Consider the following 19,322-nt stretch of genomic DNA (forward strand, 5'->3'; position numbering starts at 1 on the left):
GTTACATTATTAGGAATGCGAGCGATTTTGATGCTATTTAAAATTTTCTCGTTAGAATGGTAATGAATAATGTATTTTGTAAACTACGATGAGAGTCAATTGCGATTTATGTATTATATTATATATTGTATATATGGAGAGAAAGTTATATCGAACGGTCACGAAGAATATCGGTTATTCCTTTTTACTATATGTTTACAGTTAACATTGCCATTTATATTTAATAAAAAATAATTATCTTACTGTCATAAATACTATGTAACCATAAATCTAAAAATATTTTAATTGAACTATAAATTTGATTTGATTCCACTGTTTTTTTAATATAATATCAATATAAATAGCCTTTGACTTAACTTTTTATAAATACGTTTTTAAGTCTCTATATTAATAATAAGTTTATAACCATTTAAAACAAATAAAATTTTCAAAACAGACTAAAAAAATATATTGATCTAAAAATAATAATATGAACCCTTTCTTATTTTATAAAGAGATAAGTAAAATGCAAATAATTTACTTAGTAAACTTTACTTATGAGTCTGGTTTACCTTTTAAACTACAAGATCAATTTAATAATTATAATAAATACTATTAGGAATATAAGTCTTTATATACATTATACAATATAATGCCAAAATATTTTTTTTAATTAATATTATTATTTAATTCACACAAAAATTGATATTTGACTCAAAGTAATGCATCTATGATTTGATTGTACTTTAAATACAATATAATAATAAATAGTTTAAATAATTTATTTATTTATAAATAAAATATAATATTTGGATAAAAAGTAAAACGTAAAAAATTGACTGCGCTTTCTTTAACTTATTTTTTTTAAATCACTTGACATAATATAATTAATAAATGTATCTGTAAAATTCCATATTTTTTATATAACCCTTGCTTCCAATCTTCCCTTTGACAGTTACATGACAGCTCATAACAGTTTAACAATAAAAGCTCGTTTATGTTTTTTACGTCGGCGTCTTTATAAATTGACCACTATTTTGACGTCGTCAATTAATTGGTCATGTAATGTGCGCGCATAAAACAGAGCATGATAATATTTTTTATGTATGTATATAACCAAAAATAGATTATTATTAATATTAAAATCGTTTTTAAGCTTATTTAATTCTTAAAAATCAAATAATGTTTAATTAAAACTATATTTTTTTTTAAATGTATTTAATAATTATAAAATTATCTGGAAATCTTTCTTTATTTTACTTATATATACATATATATATATATAAAAAAAATATTATATGCTGTACATGCATAGAACACACTTCTTATAAATTTATTAATATATTTCTAAAAAGCTCTAAAGCTTACGTTACGTTTATTTAAAACTTCTTAAAAGTATTATCGAACTGTCAAAATTTTGCGCGAGCACAGGACACGTGCACCGAGAGCCCGAGGAGACCAAAGTGCGAGAGGTGCTCCTCGGCCGAAAGACTGGCAAGCACTGAACACAACGGGCAAATGGATGGAAGCCTCCTAATCGTCCTCCACACTCCACTTCTTCAACATAGCTAATCCGCAGGATTGCGTTGCGAAGGTGCAACCGGCCCTTATCTTGCAATCAATATATAATATCACGTGTCACGTGACGTGCATATCTGCGTGTCTCAATTCACTGATTTTCAATAGATTCATCCCTCCGTATTTGGACCAAAATTATGCAGATAAGAAGCTTCATCTGACCGACGCTGAACTATATGAGTGATTCAATTTATGGTGTAATTCAGTCAGTCTTTGGAAAAATAAATATTTATATAACTTTATGAAAAGATTTATGTGTCATAGCGATGTACAGAAAAAAAATAATGAAACTAAAAAAACACAAATAGATACCTTATTAATACAAAATCCTACCTTCAACTACTTCAACTTGATTTATAACATATATGGGGAAATGAACCGGTAAAGAAACCAAACATAGAAACTTAAAATTATATACAATTCCCAAAAAACAGTATCTAATAAGTTTTTTTAATGACAAACATCATATTTTTATATTTATATTTACTTTTCACTATTAAACTAAGCAAAGAATTTCACTTAACTCGATTTTATACCGAGATTTTAAATTATATACTCTTCCCAAACACTACGATAAATAAAATAAAAACACTGAGATAATTAATCTCAATAAAACGCGCTAATAAAAAATATTATTATAATAACAAAATTTTCTCTACTTAAATATGTTAGTATAATATGTTAGTTTAAGCTTTATTGCATACTCGCGAGTATAAGTAATTTATTATTTATTTATTTATTGAAAATGAAGATGGGTTTATTTTATAGAACGTTTATTTCAATAATATAAATAATTTTACAAATATATATGTTACTGGTTTATAACCATTTTCGTGTCTACAATTTAATATAAAATAAAACGTTAAATTAAGAGATAAAATTAACAATCATTTAAAAATATAAGTGAAGTGAGAAGCACTAAGCAAAATGCATTACAACGAAGTAAACACAGTCAACAACTACTAAGTAGTGAGATAAAAGAATGAAATTAATTTAGCTAAAGTTACTCGAAAATTTATTTTATTTATAGTAAATATATATTACCAGCGAAGTGTAATTTTCACTAGTTTAAATATAATTTCAATAATTTGGCCAATTAAAATGTATCAAACAATTGATATAAAATTTCACTATTAACACTTTACCAACCGCTCACGCCAATTGGCGTCCTGAATGTGCCGAAAGTTAAGCACCGCAGACGCCAATTGGCGTCCTGTGTATGTGATCGTTTCCATATTAAATTAAAAATATATGTTTAGTGTTTTATTTGATTTTTTTAAAGATATGACTAAATAAATGTATGAGTTTTCATTTTATTTTTTTTAATTATATTTCGACAAATGCGAAGGTTTTAAGAAATATATTTTGAATTTCTTTCATCCGGCAGTTTTACTACCAGACAAACTTATGTATCTTTTGATGCGGTTCTAATATTTTATTGAATTTTTCTAGACTTGTTATAAATGTATCAATGCATCAATTCAAGTAATTATTAAGTGGTTCTCAACATGTGGTTCGCCGAAAATAGAAATTAATTAGTACATTTCCTTATTATTAGATTTTAAAATTAATTGATGATTTTAAAATTAAAAAACAAGTAATGTAAGAATTTAAATAAAAATAATTTAAATTTAGTTAACGAGCGGTTCTCAAACTTTTTCAAATTTCTAAAAACTTTTTTCCAGCACACTTTTTTTTTGGACAGTGTAAACAAAGAAAAAATATGATATTTTATACACAAACGTATAAATATGTATATTTAAAAATAATTTACTAGGTAAATGGGTTTATTTAGAAATGAAGTCAAATTACATAAAATAAAAAATACGATGCACATATTTAAAAAGTGCAGGACACTAAACATTTATCATATCATTAACCATTAGATAGTATTGGATTACTGAGAATCTCAAGATTGTTAGATTAGTAAGATTCTATTGTTTTTTTCTATCCTGTTATAAGGAAATTCCAACATGTTTTTTGTGAGTTGTATTTAATCACAAACGGATGATTATTTATAGATATTATCTATATGCTGAAGTAGCTCATTATTAGATTTTTTTATACCTATATGTATCTACGACATAGCATCCGTGAGATTATGAAAATCTATGAATTCGATCGGAATTATACAATAATTATCACTAATTCTGATCTGCCATACACGAATAAGATTCATATAAGAATTGAACTCATGCCTTTCAGGTCAGTCTTACAGTCAGAAATTTATATTACTCGTCTATCGTGCTGTTTATCTGATGATTAGAAATTCACAGAATTTTTACGTCACATTGTCAATATTTAAAATAAATTAAACCAAACCCAAATATTGATATATCTGTTCGCAAATTATCAGATTATTAAAATAAGTTTATTCTAAGAAAAAAATTAATTACAACTGAAATAAAAATTTTGAAAGTGTGGTAAGAATTTTATCGCATTTTATAAAAACAGCCTCTGTTGTGAAATAATAATAATAATAAATACATGCCATAATAAAGTTACTGTTAAAGATAAAAATAGCAATAATAATTTAATTCACAAGATATCAGTTAGAGTTTTAATTTCGCAATAAAAAATGCATAGCGATGACGCTGGTTAAACTATGCGAGAATGACTATTTTAAATTAAAATGGTCTTATAATGAGCAAGATCCCATAAATTCTATTTGAGTTTACAAAAAGTGATACGTGCTCTTTGCTCGACGAAAAATACGAATTTGGTAATATTTTCGCACACACTAAATCAAAAATGAAGTATATAATAATACTATCATTAATGTGAGATCGATTTATCAATGTTCAGCAAACATAATTAATTATGATTTACAAAATATTTGTATCGGGATAAAAAAGGTATTGATTTGTTTATGATTGATTTCTTCCTTGACAGATATTTAACAACTTCTAATCAATCTACTTTTAGAATGTTGCATCTTGTATTAATTTATATGAACGCCCTTTCAGATTTATTACTAACGAGATTTAAGTATAAAAAAATAATTATAATACGAAACGTAACACATTTTCACCCTTATTAAATATCTAAAAGTATACAGTAATAAAGGAGCTAATCGATAAAAAAATGAAAGAGAATAAAAAACACATTGATGCATTGCCTCAGGCTTGATCCCGAGAACCGTAAAAAATAAATTCATAATATAAAGTTGATTAAAAATCGATAACTCTAGCTGATATATGGATATTAAATAATCGAATGTAAAACAACAACAAAATATTGTAAGAAAATTAAATTAATAAAAGATATGTTATTTGAATTGCTTCCTATCGTTAAAAATACATCATGAATGAAACTTCATGTTTATTTATTTGCTTGTATTGTATAGATAGCATCTGAGATTACCGTTTGACAACATACTAGGCTTCTTTTCATCAAAACGTTTATTTTTATTTATGTTATTTATATTACAAAAACATTTAATCAAGTCAACAAATTTTTTTGTGCGAACGCCCACGTAAGTATAATAATATTTTGTTGTTTTCTCGATTCGTACGGATTCACATTTATAAACTATAATAATTGTTTATATAATGTATTATTTATTGTGTGTATACATATATTATATAAATATTTAAAAATAATTTTATATATTTTTAAGTTTCGTTTTTTCAGGATTAAAAAATATTGAACTTATATTACTAAATAAATAAAGAATGGACATTGTGTTAATGGAAATATTTTAAATAAATATAAAATATGTATTGTTTGCTTAATTATAAATTAATTGTGTTTAGTCTACAGCTTTATATTTATGAAGAGTGTTTCCTTTGCTCAAAGTACATTAATGCATCTAAATCAGATATCATCGGTCTACGATCGTATTCCTATTTTTTTGGATATATTTAGATTGCGAGATAAATCAACTATTAAGGAAATAAAGCTAGCTCTGAAAGATTAACCTAAGAGGCTGTTATTGGACGAATTTAAACGGCAGCGCTTAATCTTATGTTTTATGACGCCGAACTATGAAGCAGTATTTTTTCAATTTACATTTTAAGACTTCTGATCTATACATGGGACAATGTTAGTCTATACATATACAACAATAAAACTTTTATTGTTTTGGTCTAAGAATGAATTTTGTAAGCCAGTGAACGAGTTTTTTGATTTCAAATATTGAAAACAAAAATAACATGATTCATAAAAAAAAACAAAAAAAAACAACGAACATAAAATTTAAATCAGGATTTCGACTTTAATAAGATAAGGATAATTATGGGATATGCACAAAAAAATAGTCATTGAAGAGATCAACTCACAGCAGATCTGGATGGCCACATAAAGGTGAGCTGGTAAGAGCGGGCGTCTTTGCCGAAACTGGCATGAAAAGTAACTATCAACAAAATGCTCGAGGTTGTCATGAAAATTTTTGACAACAGTTCAGTCTCGATAGATTTCAGTAATTTGAAGACTTGGCAGCGTACAATTAATGTTGTAGAACACAGCAAATCATAACTAGTGTTTCTTCTTATAAATCATTTCTCGAGAAAAATAGCAAATTTGCTGATTTCTTAAGAATTTTCATTGATACTTTCTTGATAGAAAATAAATATTTTTAAATGTCTTATAATTGCTGCTTTTTTTAACAGATGCATCAGAAAGGGTGGGTGCGATGTTAATATGCATGCTTTCTTGGAAATTTTAAGAGTTCGGAAGCAAGCCTGTCGCGAGGAGGGGAAAAGGGACAAACTTCCGGGGCCCGTTCTCCTTGAAGGGCCCAAATCTGGAAAAAATCATAGCAAGAATATATTCACAAAAAAGTAAAAATCGACCTCAAATAATAAATCTGAACTAAACTACAGTTTTTTGATATGTATCTACTGATGTATTTCAGGTATAAGTTCCTTCAGCCTTTTTTATACATACAAGAAATAAAAGGAGCGGAACATTGTCTTCAAAAGCGTCCACTTTCCAGGTAGCACTTTTACAATAAACATTATTATTCAAAGGAACAGATTATCTTTTTTGACGCGGTTCCATTTGTGTTAAAATATGTTTACAAATTATTGCTTTTTGAACGTTTAAGAAAGATTAGACAACGAATGTAAATTAGTAGCAGTAAATGTAGGTATTCAATCTGAAAATGCAGATCGACACTGACGTGATTTTAATGCTTTTGACGTGAATTTTTGCCAATTGTTGCTGCGCTCTCCTATTGAACAAAATTTGGTTTGAATATACTTTGATCTGCCCTCTGATATTAAAAGTCCATAGTAATATCTGTGAATATAGCTATCATATTTTTAAAATACGACGTCTGTCTGTACTTATTCTTCCGCTTTTTTCCCCCCTGAAAGATGAGTTGGCTTTTTGTTGTTGATTTTTCGTTATTTCTTTGCTTCTTCCTTAGGTATTCGATCTGAAAATTCATATTGAAACTTGTTCGAAATATGAAAAATGTAAAGTAGCAGCAGCTGTGTTTGACAATTTCTTCTACGGTTCGTAATGGGAGCTCAAAATTCCATCGTAACTCGATGCTCTGTAATCAATCAAATATTGTAGATCGATCCATTCTGATCCATCGATTTTTATAATCATCATAAATAATATTATTATTTTTATTTATTTTCATTTTGCAAAACTTCTCGAGAAATTTCGAGAAAATTATGATTTGCATTTCTCGTGAAATGAATAACATCAAGAAACCAAAATGCCTAATCGTAACCCAAAGCAATAACAGAAATAAGAAAAGGTTGTCACCATAATTTACACACTGAAAGCAATCATTCAAAAGGAATGATGAAAACTCGAAGTTCGAGAGTTCAAGAGCGAAATAATATGACAAACCTTTTGCTATGTCAAATGCCTTTTCAAAATATACAAAGAATCCACTTGATTTTTTTTTTACTTTTTAGTGGATCGTGGATTGTGTGTGTGTTATCAGTTTCTCCTTCTGTATATAATCAATAACTGAACCCATAATTTGGTGGCGTAATAAATTTCCCCGACCATTTTAAACACGCACTTCAATAACGTTGCTGCTGCTGAAACATAGCAAACTCAAACCCAAGTGAAATCATTACCAACCGAGTAAAAATGAATTCGCTTTAAATTTTCGAATATCCCATATACATATATCAAATCCAAAGATCCTTTAATGTGATTTGCTTGCAATTTCATAAGTTTTAGATCTCTGTTTTTGCATCATTTTGATTTTGTGCCAAAATGGCATCCATTTCGCTCTGGCCGCCGAATGGCCATATTTTGAAAATTTATCAAGTGGCGAAAGGGGCTACGTGATTTTGGAACACACTGTAATAAATTTCACAACAGTTCACATGAACCGACGTCGGACGAAATTTCCATAAAAATGCGATTTGGCCCTCAGCACTAGCGTCGTCGAAAGGTCCCGATTGTTTAATTAAAACACCGAAATGAGTTACGGCGTCGCAATAAAATTTCAATATTTGCCAACGAGAAGGTGAACGCACCCTAAGCTCGCACCGAACGCTTTTTTCCAAGATTTTTTTTATTAATTTGCATTTTGGAAGCTTTACTTTAATTACACCTGCAAACAAATTTAAACTTTTTATAATTATTTCCCAAGTGCAAGTATCTCATAATATCATATAAATAGAACTGATACATATTTTAAAAATATATTGTATTCTTTTTTTTGTATTTACAGACTGAAAATATTGTTTTATTATAATATACTAAATCATGCTGAATTTATATTTATAATAATATTGATTCCCAATACATACCAATACAACTAAATCACATTTTAAATGATTTTAGTAAATTGATACAATAAATATTAAAAATCTTTATATGATGCGTTGATAATATTAAGGGCGAACTCAACAAATGCGTGTTTACGAAAGTACTGCAGTGTATTTTTTTAATACAGTGGAACCTTGACTTATGTTTAACTTGACTCATGAATTTTTCGAAATACGAGCAAATAACTTAAGAATTAATTTAGGTAGTATGTCTTTACCATTTTAATTGCAATGAAATGAATCAATGGCATTTCAATTAATATCAATGAAAAAATCGATTTGACATACGAGTAATTTGTGTTACGAGCTCCGTCACGGAATGAATCAAGGCACCACTGTATTTAGAAACGAATAAATCATGTATCTAGTCACCATCCGTAAAAGTCATTTTATTGAGTAATGATTAAAATATCTGGAATTGCCCTAATAATATGTTAGTATTAAACATAAACATGTGCATTGAATTTTAATATGACACCTTTCAGTTTTCCTTTATATTTTAAATGTTAGATGTTAGTATATAAACTTTAATATATAGTAGTTTATAATTAATAAAAATTTCAATCGATTCCATCAATTCTCAAACATCAGTCTGTTGATATAACAAATACGAACTTGTAGTGCACATTTTCATACCATTTTGACGCATTGGGTTTACTGTTACACATGTAGATTTGCATTTGTATTAACAAAATAGAATGCAATCTGTAATATATCTATTCATTTACTCTACATCTACACTCTGACAGATCTGAATCACTATTTAATAGTCATTGATTAAATCTTGGCCACCCTCTTCTAACCTCAACTATGTTTGGTATGCATTGAGAGGAATACGTAATTATTTTTTATTTCACTCTCTTTTTTAAGCATTAATTGGTAAAATCCTGAGGAATATTATTGAAGCATCTTACGACGTCGATTTAATTACGTCAGAAAGATACTCACTTCAACACACTTTTTGATTGACTTGGACTCTTTCGCATTCGACACTGACACCTGAATTATAAATTATAAATCAATAATATTAATTGCTCGTTCAATCGTAATATATATTATACAATACACCTTAGTTGTTTAATTTCAAGGGAAATAGTTACAAAACTCGGAATAATTAATTTGGTTTGTAGTCGAATGATATTTACATTTTCTAAAGAACCATCATCGAATTTATCATATGTATATAAATAAAACAGGAATGACACAGGATATTTACGTTTAATCTTAATTATAAATATACTATTATATAATATAATACATATATTAGAAAAAACTGCCTTTAGGGTTTGTTTCGTTTTTATATTATAAAATAATATCCAGCCTAACATATATTGCGGAAACTATATTTAGCTTATACGAATTATACTTTAAAAACATATTTTCATATATTTCCATGTTTAAAGAGCATACTAATATTATAAACTATAATATAATTGAAATATCACAAAGGAATCGTGAAATTTATTTATGCAGTCTATATTACGCTTTAGCATCTTTTAACAGTTTTTAGTGAGTTCATTATTATTTATTTGTTCAGTTGAATTTATGACTGCGGTCCAATTTATATTTCATCGGTAGTGTTTACTAGTACTATAATCAAATTTCATCGATATAGCAATTAGCAGAAGAGCTCATTGGCAGATCTAACGTACTTGAAACGTTATGTCCAAAATATGCAATATGCAATCTAATTATAATTAGCAATGTTTATATATTATAAAAAAATATTCATTTAAAATTTGCTCCAAATTCCATTTATGAACATATTTACTGAAAATGGTTGAATCAATATTTACTTTATCAACACATCACATATCAATATTTAAACATGTGTAGTAAAATTCTTATAGTGGATTGCGTAATTTTTCAGCAGTTAAAAACTAATTATGTTTAACTTTAGACTTTAGACCAATATGCTTGAGTGGCAAAGTTTAATTCTACTGAAATATACCGCTAATTAAAGATCTTCGAAACATGTCGACCATTCGAGTCTCCATGACTATATTAATTAATATACTAGTACATAAATATACACATACATATATAACGTTTAGAATGAACATTAGATATGTCATATTCACTTATTTTTAAGTAAAATAAAAATAGAAAGCAAAAAAGTCATGGAATATTATTTCAAGGTAATGTTTAAATTACAAATTCTAGTTTACATATAATATAACTTCGTTTGATGTTGACCTATATACGAAGTGTTATAAAACGCATAATTTGTGTTTGACAGACAAATATTTACGAAGCATTTTATCATTTATATATTTTGAAAATTACAGAACAAATGATTTTCATTAAAATTTGACAAGAACGAATCAATCTACACCAAAGCATCGAGTTACGAAGGAATTTTGGACTTTTGTATTTATATCCGAATCAAAAGAAAAAATTGTCAAACACAGCTGTAGCTACTTTACATTTTTCAAATTTTAAGCAAGATTAAGAAAAATATATTTTTGGATGATTGACAAAACGAGATTTAAGTTCGCCGACAAGTCAATTTTATAGCTTCACTCTGTGGAAGCTCCCCAAACATTTTTGCAATCTGCTGACTCGTACGCTAACCGGTTTCTTCCTATCTGGTTAATAATGAAATTCTTAGATTACCAAACCAAAAGGCGGATTAGAGTAGTTAACACAATTTTTTGCTATTCAAATATTTCTGACCTTTATTAAAAGCTTCCAAGAAAGTATGCATAGACAAAAAATCAAAATAAATGCGTAACATTTCCTTCAAAAAATTGTATTCGTTCTGTGGTTAGCATTAAGGTTGCCACCTTTGGGTTTCAGTAAGTTGTGTCCGGTTTCCGGGTTTTACAACTACTTCTCCGGGATATGTATAAGCTTCCTGCACTATATTGCAAAAGTTAATTAAATTTAATATTGGTAATCTAGCACTTTCACGTAAAGTGAGAATTGACAATGGTCGGCACTTCATCAAGTTCCTGTTAATCCTTTGAGTCATAGTAGAAATACATTTTTGCTGTCAACAATATATTGGGACGGGTGAGCCGTTTTACGTGTTTTTACGATAAACAAATTAATATATTAAAATTATCCCACGCTCACAGACAAAAGACGAAACAAGAGCGGTTCTGAAATATTTATTTGCCATTTTTTCTATCTAACTTTGATTTCATGACAAAATTTAATCTTGTCTGTGGACTTTAAAATATATATTATGACTAAAATTAAATCTTTCTTAAATACAACTTTATAAAATTACATTAGTTTGAAGTTTAGGAACCCTTCCCCCTCTTCTTAATTATATTTTATATTGAACCCCTGCTTTTTGTTTCTCAAATGAAATTCATGATTGTCTTTTTCGTGAAATGTAATATGAATAAATAAATAAAAAATATTATATTTTGTCATCTCCTGGTGAGACTTTGATCGTAGGTGGCAACCCTAGTTACCATACAGTTGTTTTCGCCGCTGTTTTTCAGCCTTGCTCTACTATTTTTTAAGTTTATATACGTAAATATATTAAATATTTATAATACAATATAAATAACCACTATCCAGTTATTTTCATTAACTATATTTTTTTTAATGTTTTTAGTTAATTTTAATTATTATTAATTTTTAAATTATTTTCAAAAGATAATTGACGGTAAAATGGTATTGGATATGATATTTAAATGTATATAAGCTCGTGTTTATACAACCTAATATGGAGCAATGGCTAAAAATTCAACAATTATAGCCGATTTTTAGAATATCTGCCCTGCAATGGGTTGTCATTCAATGACCGTATTTTTTGTTTGGGTTCGCCTCGGATCAAAAGCAGCACAACACACAAAGAAGATCCTTGTGTAAGGTGTAAAATTATGATTATTCCAGGAATTGTTTATGAATATTGTGAGAACCGAATTCTTTTCATCTTCCTCTGAACTGTTATTTAAATGCTTTAAAAGTAATAAAAGGCGATAGTCCCCTCGTAAAGTCAATAATTTATATTTAAAATAAAATCAAATATTTATTTTAATTTTTATTAGAAAAAATATTTATAAAACACGATAAAATATTGATAAAAATATAACGATAAAGCAAAAATTTAGAAAGAATGCATTTAAAATGATTAAATAATTATAATTATCATTATACATAAATAATAAATTACTTAATATCAAATTTAGCAAGGCACATTGACCGAGTTTTTAGTGAGTTTTAGAAAAAATACATATGTATATAAATATATATTTTTTAATCCTAAGCTGAGCATCATTGAAAATAGTATGATGTATAGTAGTAATTACATTTGTCCGCATCCTGATTACTGTTACGCATAAAGGCTCTGCCACACTGACGCAGAGCGCGTCAGCGCTAAAGGCGTATTGATGAGATGCGGCTGAATGTAAAAACTTCACGTGCCTAGCGCTCTAACCGTAAGATTTACTAGATAAAATCATATATAATAATAGTAATACTACTTTAAGTGACGGGTTATGAGATTGGTTGATTGTTTTTTTTTATTTAGTGGGCTGAATTTATTCTGCCGGTGGAGCTTCCGTCACTGGAGCGTCAGCTGCTGGCGCCGCTGGTGCTGCTGGCGCTGCTGGCGCTGCCGGAGCTGCTGGCGCTGCTGTCGGCGCTGCCGCTGGTGCCGACGTAGTCGTCGTCGGTTCCGGTGTAGTTGTTGGAGTCGTCGTCGGTGGCGGTGCAGCTGGCGCCTCACCGGTTGATCCTTGTAACGGCAGCAAACTGGGCAATAGGAATATTTGACCGTTGGGTGTCTGGCTCACGATACTCGATAAACTGGCCAAGTCGGCGGTTGGAGCTGAAATTAAGACAGTTTATATAAGAAAGTAACAAACGCTTTTAAAAGCGGTTAAATGTAAAAATAAATGCGGCACATAATACTATATTGTAATCAAATTAGTTGGAGTTTTGGTTATGTTTGATGGATTCGGAGTCGGAGTTGTAATTTATATATGTATATATCTTAGATATTTGTTTGTTTAATACACAAATATACGCGAGTAAAAGAATTTTAAAATATAAAAACAATGTTAATTAAAATTATATATCGTAATATCACATTATTTCGATTATAGTGTGATGATTAACTAACTATCTTATACAATAGATTAAATATCTCTCTTATACTGATTCTTACTTACCGATCGTTCACACTTTGATGGGCACGAGGCGCTTGTATGATTTCCGAGAGGCTAGAATTTTATTAATTCTATTGAATGAAATAAATTTTAAAACAAATTTCTTCTGAAATATTCTCATTTCTCGGAAAGCATATGCAATATGGTTTAATTCCGAATAAGCTTATTATATCCGATGGATCACCCATGATTAGATTTCTCTAATCGGTTTGATAGTTGCATTAACAAGATTTAAAATAAATATTCTTAACAATTTAATAATTTATGCCAGCAGATGTCTAACATATATCTAATTAAATTATTACAAAATAAAATACCTAATCCTTTTGAAAAATATATATTATGTAAAGCACAACCCCGAACACCACATCCACCCAACATTGTGAAAGTTAATTAGATATTTTTCTTTAATGTTTAATATTTAACTTACTAATTCTACAATTTCTGCATATCACAAATAAATTATATTTACGAAGTGACCAAAATAAATGAACGGATATTTAAATCAATATTCTTATAAATCTATACTTGTAGTATGAAAGCAATCACAATCAACACCTATGAGTGTGTATTAAGAATCGACAGTATATGTATTTAATAAAGACCTTTATTTCTATATATCGCATGAAGTTAGCCACGAATGAAATAAAAAATACTGGTTGATAATTTAGCTAAATATATAATATGTACTAACTATTTTAATATATCTTATTTCTCTACCAATTGTGAAATGGGTCAGTTAAGTGCTTTTTGATTCAGCTATAACATATTATAAAATATTATTGCTATAAAAAATAATATTTAAAAATTAACCCCTTTTCTAAACTTGTGATATGCGATAATTTCTGATGTGTATCATATATTATAAAGTTATTTTTAATTAATTGTATATTTTTTATAAGGTATAGCATTTAAAAATCAGTTCTATTATTTTTAGGTGCATTGTAGATGTACGCGAAGTATTAGATTAACATGGTTTTGATTAAATTATGATATAAAAACTATTTTCACAAAATAATAAAAATACAAGATGTTCGTCTCAAGAAAAATAAACGTGAAAGTAAAATCGAAAAGGGCAGATTTCTATATTTGTACTGAAACCGATCGTTTTTATTTATTTATTTTTATTTTCGACAGACCTTAGCGTTTCTTTGCATCTGCTGGCTTTCCCTCAGGCTTCTTCTCGTCGCCAGAGAAGAAACTTTGGAATATTTTTTCGATAATTGACGCCGAAGCCTTTCCCTCATCGACTAGATCGCCTTCGATTTGGCCTAAATATGAAATTATTGTGTAATTTTTATACCATAATTGAATGCAAACATCTCAATCGAAGAACGCAACGCCCCACGTACGTAAAAGTTTCATACAGAGACGATGGTTCGTGCGATTGATTGGTTATTAATGATCTGATCAGTCAACGTGTCCCTGAACGTGTTTGCGTATACTGGGGCACAATTGACATGTGTGAAATTAGCATGACAAAACTGTATATAAACATACGATTTTCACATCGAAAAGCCCTTTATTATTTGCTTTGCGCAGACAGATGTTTTGTTAGTTTCGTAAAAAAAAATTATGATCGCTCATGCACAATTAGTGAACGTGATAATGTTAAACTTGTACAAATATTATGCCCGAGCGTCCAACTCACTTAATAACACCGTGATCGTTTGAGGCTCTGGCTTTGCTGTTGTGGCGTTTTTGTCACCGGTGACTTCTTCTGAGGATTCACCGAATAACATTTCCAAAAACTGTAAAAGACCTTCGCATGGCTGAAAAAAATAATAATTGTATAATGACATGCAAAAATCTATACATTGTATCATCCCCTATTTGCCTCACTTATATTGAATACTTTTGTAATATTTTGTTACTATCTGATGTACCACGACGATACGGAAAATCGTCACTCAAAGTTTTTGGGGGGAAATAGTATATATGACTTCATAACAAAAAGCCAGCTTTTGACGTTTATACATAAATAGTAGTATTATATATGCACCAAACATAAAACTTGAAATAATTATTGTATATCAATCTTCAAATATAATATGGACTCTGACACCGAAACTTGCGTTTTTATATATGTTGACTTTTAATATGTATCCTAATAGAAACGAACCAAGGTAGCATTGTGAGTCTATTTTTAAGTTAAAGTTGTAAGGACATACACGATTGACCACTAGTAGGCCTAGATTAAGTTTAAGCAAAAAAAAATATTTAAAATACTATTTGGTAATATTTACAGAAAACAATATGGCACATTAATGTTTTTAAAACTTTATTATTATCTTATGCTATATGTACATACGAATATTATGTCATTTGCGTTTAATTTCATGAAAAGTATTCTAAAGTGCTTTTATTTGTGTTTTACTTTTAAAGTTAAATATATATATTTGAGAATGAAAGTATATTAAGTAGAGTTGTCTTTATTTGACCAAACTAAAATATATATATCAATTGAGATAACTATCAGCTGTGTAATAGAAAGAACCCTACTTATAAATTAATGGTCAATCATGTAACAAGACGCTGTCTTATAATTTTGTTTGTTACTATTAAAAGTTAAAAAAATATATTAAAAATCTAATAAAATCTAAAAAAATATGGTTGAAAAAACAAAAATATATTTTGCTCAAAAATATTAATATTCTTAATAAAATCTATACTGACTACTTAAAAAATAATTTTTGGTGCTAGTATGTATTTGACTGATTAGATAAACTCAAGATTCAAAATAATTAAATGTTAAGTCAAAAAGTTCAGGAATTGTTATTATACATAATTATAGGAATGAAAAATAGATCAGATATTTTTTTAGTTTCAATACTTAGCAAATTATATGACACACATATACTTATACAATGAGCCTAGGAAATGGGTTACGATTTATCTTTTTCTATTTAATAATACACATTTGTTATTATTGCATTGCATAATGATTTACTGCGGTTTCAGTTAATTACCCGATATTTACCTATAAGCTTAAAAAAGTTAAAAATAATAAGTCTTTTAAGTATGTATAATGAAGAAAAAAAACATTAGAAAATAATATACAATAAATATCAAACTTTTTGTTATATTTGTATATTTTATTATGTAATAGTATTAAAAAATAATTTTATTTTAATTTTATCTTTTTAAAATGTCCTCATTTGAGGTAAACCTGTGCATTAGTCTAATAATAAAACTAGCTTTACTAGACTTATTTTGTAATGCTAAAATATAAAAAAGTCATAGAAACAACCAAACTTCATAAAATAATGACTGATTAACTTCTGATTGCTTTTTTTATTTTAAAAAACTAATCTTATAGACGCTTATTTGCTATACGTTTCATTATATATAGTAAATTAACCACAATAATGACTTATTTCAATAAAAAAATCTTATACTTTTAGGGGGAAAATAATATTTAAAAAATATCAGTAGAGTAGGTTAAAGTCTAAATTGTGTTGATGAATCAAAATGTAAATAAGGTACATATTATTCAATGTGAGAATATAGTAAAACAGCACTATTAAAAGCATTTAGTATAATTTAAGTTTAGATAAGTTTCAAAAACAGGCTACTATTATCTTCATTGATATAATTGTTCATACTTCTCTAATTTTATATAATATACAATAGTTGATAAATGTCTATTATTTTTTGCTTACCATCGATTCGACCATGCATTCCCTTGAAATGACAGTCATAATGACCAAAATCAAAAGTGTGAACTTCATGTTTGCTCTCAGTATTCACTTGTAATGGCACTGTGTTGAGCTGAGTAGTCACTGAATTTCAGCGTCACACCTCTAACGTTTTATAGAACCGAACGTTAACAGGGCAACCTTCATGCAAAACGAGTTGATTGGCTAGAAACAGTTGTGCACCTAATCCAACGTCAATATCTGTTTATTAGTCGATACACAACAATTGAGTATTTATGTACTTTTCTTCCGTATGAACAGAAACTTGTCGGTCAGAACCGTCACATGGCAAACAATTATTTTTATATTTTTCTTTCTTGAAATCATAACAATTCAACAACGACATTATCTCGATATTTGATAAATAGTACATTTAATTAACCTAGTTTCTTTACAAGCACTAACATTTGGTTCGTCTGCGTTTAGCTTCCTGTTACATTGGATTCTTCAGTACTTGACCATAGATACTGGTTTTTGCTGAATTAGATCCATCAAACAATGCATGTAAGTGTTTTATATACTCCTCTCTTGATATGAAATTGATTATGCAAAAAGTATTCTTTTCTTTCTTTAGCTTTATGAGCGACGATCAATGAAGCGAAAAGAAAAATATCTTTTTAGTTTTTAAATGTGTCACTCAGAATTTAATAACTCTGCATCGCCCATCTCCTTATCAATTTAGTAAAATAAAGGAACTGTAACTATTATAGTATTTTTAATAGACTAGTTTATTTCATCGATTTTTACATTTATACCACTATTTTTTGCAAAACTTACACCAAAATATAATGAAAACGTGTTGTTGAATCTTACATATATTGTAGCATTTTAAATAATCATTTTAGCACCCACCTATTCTCTGGTTACTCTAAGAATGTATTATTCACTAGTAGTGTAACGCTATTTACATACTCGCAATAATGATTACAATACATTTAGTTGTTATAAAATAAGCATTCTCACCCCAACAACATGAAGTGACTGACTCTTGGTTTGTGAGTGGTCAAATTACTGTGATGAGTAATTCAAAGAACAAAATATTTTAGTACAAAACAGAAACCATACACATAGTTTTAAAAAAATTCAGTAACCTCCAACAATACAGAAAGTTCTTTAAAAATTCTATTCCTAAGTTTTTAGTAAAACATAATACATGAATAAATATTTTCAAAAAATGTAAATCATAATTTAAATTTTATATTCAGGTAAATTGTTGAAACTGAATAAATAACTCATCTATATAATAGGCTGATTTAATGTCTTACAAATTGAAATATGTCAAATTTGATTTATTTCTATTATAAATTGTGTATAACTCATTTTGGATATCAAGTTGCTAACCAATAATATTGAATTGAATCGTTAATGAACAAATATTAATCAAAAACGATCTTGAAACTGTATTTTCCAGAATTTGCGTAAAGAAATCATTTCACTTGTAAATACAAAGCGTACGTTGAACGCTCATAAAGTTCAAAAAAATATATTTGCACACATGATGGATGTGCACAAGGTTAATGAATATTTTTTTGCAAATTTAGCAATTTTCGCGATAATTACAATGGATATGTTAATTTCCGTTTTCGAAGAGCAAATATGTCAATATTTTCTCGACATTGAACGAAATACCCAAAGTCTGAAACATCTAAGACTCAATACATATTAATGATTCCAGAAATAGGCCATGCGTAGTTAATATAAAATTATTAGTGATTCACTTTAAATTTATACAGAGCAGCAATTTAATTTCTAGCAAGAGTAACAGGAGATTAAAAGAAAGTAGTATATAGAAATAGATCACTAACCGATTAGAGACGGAGACAGTCGCCATTAAGGACTATGTACTTTTATCAATGCGAAACAAAGCTTTTCAGACCCTCTTAGAGAAACTTTTGCCGAGTAATATTTATCCAATCATTAATCGCTTTTTCCACTTTATTTAGAAACTTTATAGTTCTACAACAACAATATAACGGGTTTCATAAATGGAATAAAAAAACACCTTCGTACATATAGAAATAAATTATAATATTAAGACTTTATTATTGTATATTTTTATTTTTTCTTTCTGTTATGTATTTTTTATATATTTTTATATATGTTTACTAAATTTGTTAGATGTAAAGATTAGCTATTAAGCTAAATAAATTAATAAAATAAAATAAATAATACAATACTAGCATGGACAATAT

General features: G+C 28.0%; 2 protein-coding genes across 9 annotated transcripts in view; both read right to left on the reverse strand.

Annotated features, from left to right (window-relative positions):
- LOC148239015 (anosmin-1-like) overlaps nt 1–1,501 on the reverse strand; it is a 31,417-nt gene extending 29,916 nt beyond the window's left edge. For 2 of the 6 annotated variants that reach the window (XM_088199247.1, XM_088198998.1), the window contains exon 1: nt 1,348–1,501. The gene's annotated coding sequence lies outside the window, so the exon portion shown is untranslated. The remainder of the gene's footprint in view (nt 1–1,347) is intronic. The other 4 variants (XM_088199167.1, XM_088198939.1, XM_088199329.1 and 1 more) reach the window with 4 other exon arrangements.
- Nucleotides 1,502–12,777: 11,276 nt separating this feature from the next.
- On the reverse strand, nt 12,778–17,216 carry LOC148239017 (uncharacterized). 3 transcript variants are annotated; one of them, XM_088190135.1, is made up of 4 exons: nt 17,095–17,216; nt 15,084–15,204; nt 14,572–14,703; nt 12,778–13,092 (listed from the first exon to the last, which is right to left on the reverse strand). In XM_088190135.1, exons 1-3 carry the CDS (start codon nt 17,161–17,163, stop codon nt 14,573–14,575), a joined length of 321 nt encoding a protein of 106 aa, XP_088046261.1. In that variant the 5' UTR covers nt 17,164–17,216; the 3' UTR covers nt 12,778–13,092; nt 14,572. The 3 variants fall into 3 exon arrangements, with proteins under 3 accessions (XP_088046261.1, XP_088046250.1, XP_088046272.1); XM_088190124.1 differs by lacking the exon at nt 14,572–14,703; XM_088190146.1 differs by lacking the exons at nt 12,778–13,092; nt 14,572–14,703 and adding an exon at nt 13,428–13,486.
- Nucleotides 17,217–19,322: the final 2,106 nt, after the last annotated feature.

The sequence above is a fragment of the Plectrocnemia conspersa genome, unplaced genomic scaffold, assembly GCF_051122295.1.
Source record: "Plectrocnemia conspersa isolate PC_06_02 unplaced genomic scaffold, ASM5112229v1 ptg000001l, whole genome shotgun sequence".
Taxonomy (NCBI): domain Eukaryota; kingdom Metazoa; phylum Arthropoda; class Insecta; order Trichoptera; family Polycentropodidae; genus Plectrocnemia; species Plectrocnemia conspersa.